Source organism: Coregonus lavaretus (genome assembly GCF_964263955.1).
Source record: "Coregonus lavaretus genome assembly, chromosome: 15".
Lineage (NCBI taxonomy): Eukaryota > Metazoa > Chordata > Actinopteri > Salmoniformes > Salmonidae > Coregonus > Coregonus lavaretus.
In genome coordinates, this window is record NC_140002.1 from 41777479 (window position 1) to 41785897 (window position 8419).

An 8419-nucleotide genomic window follows, 5' to 3' on the forward strand; every position below is an offset into this window, starting at 1 on the left:
TGGCCAAATAGAGGTGCGTTGATTTGCTCCACAGAATTTTCCTTTTACTGTATTCCATTGATACCCACTGGTGAATCGAACTAGAAATCTTGTAGCTATTGCCATGGCACATTCAGATTATGAGTTGGAATTATTTTGGTTTCGACAAAGTCAGTATTGAATTTCAAATAGCACAGCACATTAACCCAACGTTTTGGCCTTGAGCCTTTCTCAATGATGTGCTGGATACCAGACATTAATGGGAAAGGACAAACTCAAAAGGCTTGACTGAAACCATCGGTTGATGTGTTGGTCAGAAAAATATGTTTTATTCTTAGCCCATCTGGGTATTGCTTAGTTCCTGTTAAATGGAAGAGTAGGAAAATAGCTATTCTATCACTCAATCCATTGAAAAAAATAGTATTTGAGACCCCTGTCTTAAGTGCTTGTATTTTCTTTCTCTTGATAGGGAGAATGGTGGAGGTGAGGAGGATCTGTTGTATTGGGGCTGGCTACGTGGGAGGTCCCACCTGCAGCGTGATCGCCCAGATGTGCCCCGAGGTGACGGTTACCGTGGTGGACGTGAACGAGGACCGCATCCGTGCCTGGAATTCTGATAGCCTTCCCATCTTTGAGGTGAGTGTGAGACGATATTAGTACAAGAAACATCATAGATCTCAACTGGAAGAAATTATATAAAACACAATTACACATTCACGTCCAGGTTTCTCACAGAACTGTCCTAACTTGGTCTTTCCATTATTAATAGCTACTAGTGTTGCCAAGTAACGTCATTCATTTTGGCCACTTGACTTTTGAGCTCTGATTACACTTTTGACACTTGTGCTCTAACAACATCTCCTTTCTTTCTAGCCTGGACTCCAGGAAGTGGTGGACTCATGCCGCGGGGTCAACCTTTTCTTCTCCACAGACATTGATGAGGCCATAAAAAATGCAGACCTGGTTTTCATATCTGTAAATACGTTTTTTTCAACACTTTCCCTTCTTATAATGTCAATGGCTTTCACACGATTTCCTTGAAAGTATTGTTAAGACGAATGGAACTCAGTTTGGCTTTCTTTAAAGGTAAGATACAGTGATAGAGAAAGATCCATGATTGAATCCACCTGAAACATCTCCCCCTTCCTTTGCCAGGTCAATACGCCTACCAAGACATTTGGAATTGGTAAGGGTCGAGCAGCGGACCTGAAGTACATAGAAGCATGTGCCCGGCGCATTGCTGATGTGTCCATCGGGTGTAAGATTGTTGTAGAGAAAAGCACAGTTCCTGTTCGTGCTGCTGAGAGCATCCGCCGCATCTTCAATGCCAACACCAAGAGTAGCTTCAACTTTCAGGTGATTGCAGGGGACAGTGTTGCATGGGTGGACGGACTGTGTATCAAACGTCTACATTCATCGGTCTGCCATGTCATCAGGTCTTATAAGTATGATCTTGTTCTTCTGCAGGTTCTCTCAAACCCAGAGTTTCTTGCTGAGGGAACAGCCATCACTGATCTGAAGAATCCAGACAGGGTATTGATTGGAGGGGATGAGACCCCTGAGGGCCAACATGCTATTGAGGCCCTGCGGAGCATCTATGAGCACTGGGTCCCCAAGAGCAAGATTATCACCACCAACACCTGGTCCTCTGAGCTCTCCAAGCTGGTATTAATACCCCTTTTATGTCCTTCTGTTATATCAGTACAATCTCAGGTCAGCAGCATTACGATCTCAGACACCTCCTGTGATGTTTCCTGCCTTTATTCATTTGCTCACTTCTATCCTTGTTTTTTCCTTTTCCATGTTTACAGGCAGCCAATGCCTTTCTGGCCCAACGTATCAGTAGCATCAACTCCATCAGTGCCCTGTGTGAGGTAACTGGTGCTGATGTAGAGGAGGTGGCGCATGCCATCGGGACAGACCAGAGAATAGGCAGTCGCTTCCTGAAGGCCAGCGTGGGTGAGTGAGAGGGAAGAAAAGCTGGAGTGGTTGACTTGTGGGGCAGTAATAGTTGATGGTTGGATGAGATGATTGGATGACTAAGTGATTGGGTTTCAGTTATGAACTAGTGGGGATTTGAGTGGGTGAGTTCAGTCATGATACATTCAGTGTTTGTTTCACAGGATTTGGTGGCAGCTGTTTCCAGAAGGATGTCCTCAATCTTGTGTACCTATGCGAGGCTCTAAACCTACCAGAGGTTGCAAGATACTGGCAACAGGTGTGCTTTTTTCATCAACTCAAAGTAGTACAATACAGAACTTACTTCTCATTTGATAAGACATTCCTGTAATTGTCTCACGCAACACTTTGTTTTATTGTCAGTAAAATATCACAATGGCAAAAATGTGGAACATCTAAATGTTGTCTCTCCCAGGTTATAGAGATAAACGACTACCAGCGAAAACGATTCTCTTCGCAGATAATCAGCTGCCTCTTCAACACAGTGACGGACAAGAAGATAGCCTTGCTAGGATTCGCTTTCAAGAAAAACACAGGCGATACAAGGTATGGAGGGGCATTTTAAATATTTATCTTCTTACATCCAAAGCTCTCAGAGCACATTTTTCTGCTTCCGCCTCCAAGGCTATCCTTGTGTGTATTTTGTTTTCAGGGAATCCTCTAGTATCTACATCAGTCGCTACCTGCTGGAGGAGGGGGCCTGTCTACACATCTATGACCCCAAGGTTAAAGCGCTGCAGATCATGCACGACCTAACTCAGCCCACACTCTCAGAAAGACATGACCCCGCCACAGGTAGCCACAGTATTTTGTGTTCTTTGTGTAAATTAATAGTATAGTAAATCAATAAACAGATTCTAACAGGGTGATTCCATGACAGCATGGCCCCGAAAATATTTTTGGCATCTCAGATTGTTCTGGCAATTCTCACATAGAAACTTCATTAGGAGGAAGGATGTTTGATATGCCTTTTACATTTGGAACACAAACCATCTTTTTGAAAATCACGATAAAGTGGCAATTTTAGGCCCTTTTTAGATCTACCTTCAGAAAGTATTCATACCCCTTGACCTATTCCACATTTTGTTGTGTTACAGCCTGAATTCAAAATTGATTAAATATGTATTTGTTTCTCACCCAGCTACACACAATACCTCAATGACAAAGTGAAAACATGTTTTTAGACATTTTTGCAAATTTATTGAATATGAAATATCTAATTTACATAAAGTATTCACACCCCTGAGTCAATACTTTGTAGAAGCACCTTTGGCGGCGTTTACACCGATGAGTCTTTTTGGGTTAGACTAAGAGCTTTGCACACCTGGATTGTACAATATTTGCCCATCATTCTTAAAAAAATTCTTCAAGCGCTGTCAAGTTGATTGTTGATCGTCGCTAGACAGCGATTTTCAAGTCATGCCATAGATTTTCAAGCCGATTTAAGTAAAAACTGTAACTAGGCAACTCAGGAACATTTAATGTTGTCTTGGTAAGCAACTCCAGTGTAGATTTTGCCTTGTGTTTTAGGTTATTGTCCTGCTGAAAGCTGAATTAGTCTACCAGTGTTTGTTGGAAAGCAGACTGAACCAGGTTTTCTGCTTGAATTTCGCCTGTGCTTAGCTCTATTCTATTTCTTTTTATCATAAAACACTCCCTAGTCCTTGCCGATGACAAGCATACCCATATCACGATGCAGCCACCACCATGCTTGAAAATATGAAGAGTGGTACTCAGTGATGTGTTGGATTTGCCCCAAACATAACGCTTTGTATTCAGGACAAAAAGTGAATTGCTTTGCCACATTTTCTGCAGTATTACTTTAGTGCCTTGTTGCAAACAGGATGCATGTTTTGGAAAAAAAGGTTTATTCTGTACAGGCTTCCTTCTTTTCACTCTGTCATTTAGCTTAGTATTTTAGTATTGTGGAGTAACTACAATATTGTTGATCCATCCTCAGTTCTCATATCACATCAATTAAAATCTGTTTTAAAATCACCATTGGCCTCATGGTGAAATTCCTGAGCAATTTCCTTCCTCTCCGGCAACCTTCACCATGGGATATTCAGCTTCTGCTTTTTTATTTTTACACATCTACCAAATCGGTGCCCTTCTTTGCGAGGCATTGAAAAACATCCCTGGTCTTTGTGGTTGAATCTGTGCTGGAAATTCACTACTCGATTGAGGGACCTTACAGACAATTGTATGGGGTACAGAGATGAGATAGTCATTCCAAAATCATGTTAAACAATATTATTGAACACGGAATGAGTCCATGCAACTTAGTATGCACATTTTTGCCATAACAAAGGGGTTGAATACTTATTGACTGAATACATTTTTTATCAATATAAAAACATTTCTACAAACAAAAATTCCACTTTGACATTATGGGATATTGTGTGTAGATAAGTGACACAAAATCTCAATTGAATCAATTTTAAATTCAGGCTGTAACACAACAAAATGTGGAAAAGGTTAAGTGTTGTGAAGGCACTGTATACATTCCCTGTGTAAGACCCAATGATCTGTGAATGATACAGACGACACTTTGGTGTCGTTATACTCCTAATAGTGTGCTCTAAAAGTATTGGTACATTCTGAAATATAATTTTACACATGAATTTCAACATTAAAACCATTAATATACACTACCGGTCACAAGTTTTAGAACACCTACTCATTCAAGGGTTCAAAACTATGAAATAACACATATGGAATCATGTAGTAACCAAAAATGTGTTAAACAAATCAAAGTGTGCAAAGCTGTCATCAAGACAAAGGGTGGCTATTTGAAGAATCTCAAATATAAAATATATTTTGATTTGTTTAACACTTTTTTGGTTACATGATTCCATATGTGTTATTTCATAGTTTTGATGTCTTCACTATTATTGTACAATGTATAAAATTGTAAAAATAAAAGAAAAACCCTTGAATGAGTAGTTCTACAACTTTTGAACAGTAGTGTAAATATCTAAAGAAAAGTCATTTTTTGTAAATTTTTTGACATTATTTGAAACAATATACTCTAAAAGTATAAGACAATTCCAGATTGGGCTCTCTGCTACTTTTAAAGTTATGATCAATTTTATGAGCACCACCAACACAATGAATGGGGAAATTGATTAAATGGGAACTCCCTCTATTGGTGATTTGCTGAATGTGCCATCCTACAGGAGGGCCGTAATTGGTTAATGACCTATCATGTCAATGTATAATGTATAAAATTGATCATTTCTTTAAAAAGTAGCTGAGCGCCCACTCTGGAAATGTGATGTGTTTGAAGAATATATTGTTCCAACTTCCAAACAATATGTCTAAAAAATAAGCAAAATCAAAAAGGGTACTTTTGAGATATTAATAATAATATTTTTTTATGTTGAATAAATGTGACTTTTATTTTTAGAGCACACTATAGGGAGCATAATGACACCAAGATGTTGCCTGTCCCATGTACAGTTCACGGATCATAGGGTCTCACAGGAGGCAAGTAGCGGCAGGTAGCTTAGTGGTTAAGAGCGTTGTGCCAGTAACCGAAAGGTCGCTGGTTCTAATCCCCTAGCCGACTAGGTGAAAAATCTGTCGATGTGCCCTTGAGCAAGGCACTTAACCCTAATTGCTCCTGTAAGTCGCTCTGGATAAGAGTGTCTGCTAAATGACATAAAGTAAATAAGTATAGGCCTAAAATGGCCACTTTCATTGTGATTTTCTCAAAAATGGTTCCTGATACAAATGTAAAAAGCATGTTAAACATCCTTCTTCCCAATTACATTTTTATGTCCCCCTGAGACTTGACAGAACAGTCTGTGATACCCAACAACAACAAAATCATCTTATGCTGGCGTGGGCATTTCTCCTTTGCCAAGATAATCCATCCACCTGACAGGTGATCATTACACAGGTGCACCTTGTGCTGGGGACAATAAAAGGCCACTCTAAAATTTGCACAGATGTCTCAAGTTTTGAGGGAGAGTGCAATTGGCACGATGACTGCAGGAATTTCCATCAGCGCTGTTGCCAGAGAATTGAATGTTAATTTCTCTACCATAAGCCGCCTCCAACGTCGTTTTAGAGAACTTGGCAGTACATCCAACCGGCCTCACAACCGCAGACCACGTGTAACCACGCCAGCCCAGGACATCCATATCTGGCTTTTGCGGGATCGTCTGAGACCAGCCACCCGGACAGCGGATTAAACTGAGGAGTATTTCTGTCTGTAATAAAGCCCTTTTGTGGGGAAAAAATCTAATTGGCTTGGCCTGGCTCCCCAGTGGGTGGGCCTGGCTCCCAAGTGGGTGGGCCTATGCCCTCCCAGGCCCACCCATGGCTGCACCCCTGCCCAGTCATGTGAAATCCATAGATTAGGGCCTAATGAATTTATTTAAATTGACTGATTTCCTTATATGAACTGTAACTCAGTAAAATTGTTGCATGTTGCGTTTATATTTTTGGTCAGTATAAGTTCATTGAATACATGTTGATATTTCAATGGGTGTACTGTTCTCTCCGCATTAGGTTTTGGTTGCCATACATAACTGGGGATACTTTTTTGTTCATTCTAATGAGATGGGATGAATGTTTGTCACAAACAGTTGATTTATATTTATTTGCATGAAGTAACCTTGGTTTATACTCTTTCGTCCTAGTTTCTCGTCTAATCACCATCGTCACTGACCCATACAAGGCTTGTGAGAACGCCCATGCAATTGTCATCTGCACAGAGTGGGATATGTTCACGGTGTGTTTTTTACTTTTGAAGCTACTCACTCATCAATTACTGACATCAAATGGCAAGGAGATGACTCTGACAATTACGTACATAGTTGCATTGGACTGTACATGGATGAAAGGGAGCTCTCAATGTAAACCATAGAGTCCATATTTGTACTGCAGGAGCTGAACTATGAGAAGATCTATAAAGCCATGCTGAAACCTGCCTTCATCTTTGACGGTAGAAGGATCTTGGATAGCTTGCACGACCAACTCCAGCATATCGGCTTCCAGGCAAGTAACCACAACCACAGTAAGACAGTAAACATGGCTTTAATATGAAAACACCCTAGGCACAAACAAAGAAGTAATCTTTGCTTTTGGAAGGCTGCACTGACAAAAAGCCAAAGATCCATTTGCAGCAGCTCTTCTAATTAGTATTGGAGAAATGTTGAATAATAGAGACAGTCCAGTAGTTTCCGAAGTAACTGTTTGTCTTTTTCCAGGTGGAGACTATTGGGAAAAGAGTTAACCAGAGGATCCACTTCACTGCAAGTGGCGACAAGTCAAAAATAGACCAACAGCAACCATTGAAGAAGATCAAACTATGAAGTGTGCTTATGGGACATGAGCGACAGAGCCAGCTCAGTGCAGTAATATATTAAACCAAGTTAACATTTTTTATGTAATATTAAATCAGTGGTAGGGCTAGGCGGCATACCGTATTTTACTATATACACCAGTATTGATGCACGGACCGGTTTGGGTTTTTACTTGACCTTCTAATGGCATTTCAATGTTTTGGTTTGTTAAATGTGTGATACACGTGACTCTCGCGCGTGTAATGTTCGGTTTTTATCTTTTACTCCCTTTGCTACTTGGGTCATCTCTCTCCCCGCCTCTCCTCCTGCATGCCGCCAGAGAGGAAGAGGCGAAGCGAGAGGTTTTACTTGCTAATTTGCAACGTGAGGCTTATTTGATCTAATAGAAGTTTCGTAATGGTTAGGTTGTTACGAATGCACTAATATAAGTGGACGCATGTTGCATTTCGGCAACGTTTTAGCATGGACATTGCCTTTGAGGGGTTCCACCATTTTAAAGTAGTCAGGGATTCCTATGAGTTCGAAGCAATCAGCCAATGAAGAAGATAATTGACTACTTTAAAATAGAGATAGCCTCAATGGCGCTGCTCTTGCTGTCACAGACGCTATAACGCACAGATAAAATTATGAGTCCTATCCATCTCCATGGCCTGTTGTTCACACGCATATTTGCCCTCTCCTTGGCAAGAAAGGTCCCACCTGATCTCGCCTCCTCCCGCCTGCCTTCCATCTTTGAGGACGTCCATTTCCATTGTTAGAGTGGTCACTTGACTATCTTGTCAATATAATGCCACGTGCATCCACTTATATCAGTAAATTTGTAACAACCTAAACATTACGAAACTTCTATTCAATTATTATTTATTATTTTCTATTCGATCAAATAAGCCTAGTGTAATTAGACACTCTCATAGACTTCCATACAAAAAAGGGCTTATCTCATGCGGACAAACTTTGGGTAGAGTAAATCCTCTCGCTTCACCTCTTCCTCTCTGCTTTCACTCTGTCTGCATGGTCAGATGCAACAAGATGTTGGGGACAATGATGCTGATTTATTCTTTGCTTCTTAATACACAGTGCATTCAGAAAGTATTCAGACCCCTTTAATTTTTCCACATTTTGTTATGTTACAGCCTTATTCTAAAATTGATTAAAAATGTTTTGTT

At 40.4% G+C, this 8419-nt stretch overlaps 1 protein-coding gene across 1 annotated transcript; it reads left to right on the forward strand.

The window, feature by feature from the left end:
- Positions 1 to 453: 453 nt before the first annotated feature.
- LOC311142038 (UDP-glucose 6-dehydrogenase-like) lies at positions 454 to 7304 on the forward strand (the record flags this gene model as incomplete). Its single annotated transcript, XM_084177584.1, has 11 exons — positions 454 to 615; positions 853 to 954; positions 1135 to 1335; positions 1447 to 1644; positions 1791 to 1938; positions 2103 to 2197; positions 2354 to 2484; positions 2591 to 2733; positions 6588 to 6679; positions 6835 to 6945; positions 7158 to 7304. 11 exons carry the CDS (start codon positions 454 to 456, stop codon positions 7260 to 7262), a joined length of 1488 nt encoding a protein of 495 aa, XP_084033710.1. The 3' UTR covers positions 7263 to 7304.
- Between the last annotated feature and the right edge of the window lie 1115 nt (positions 7305 to 8419).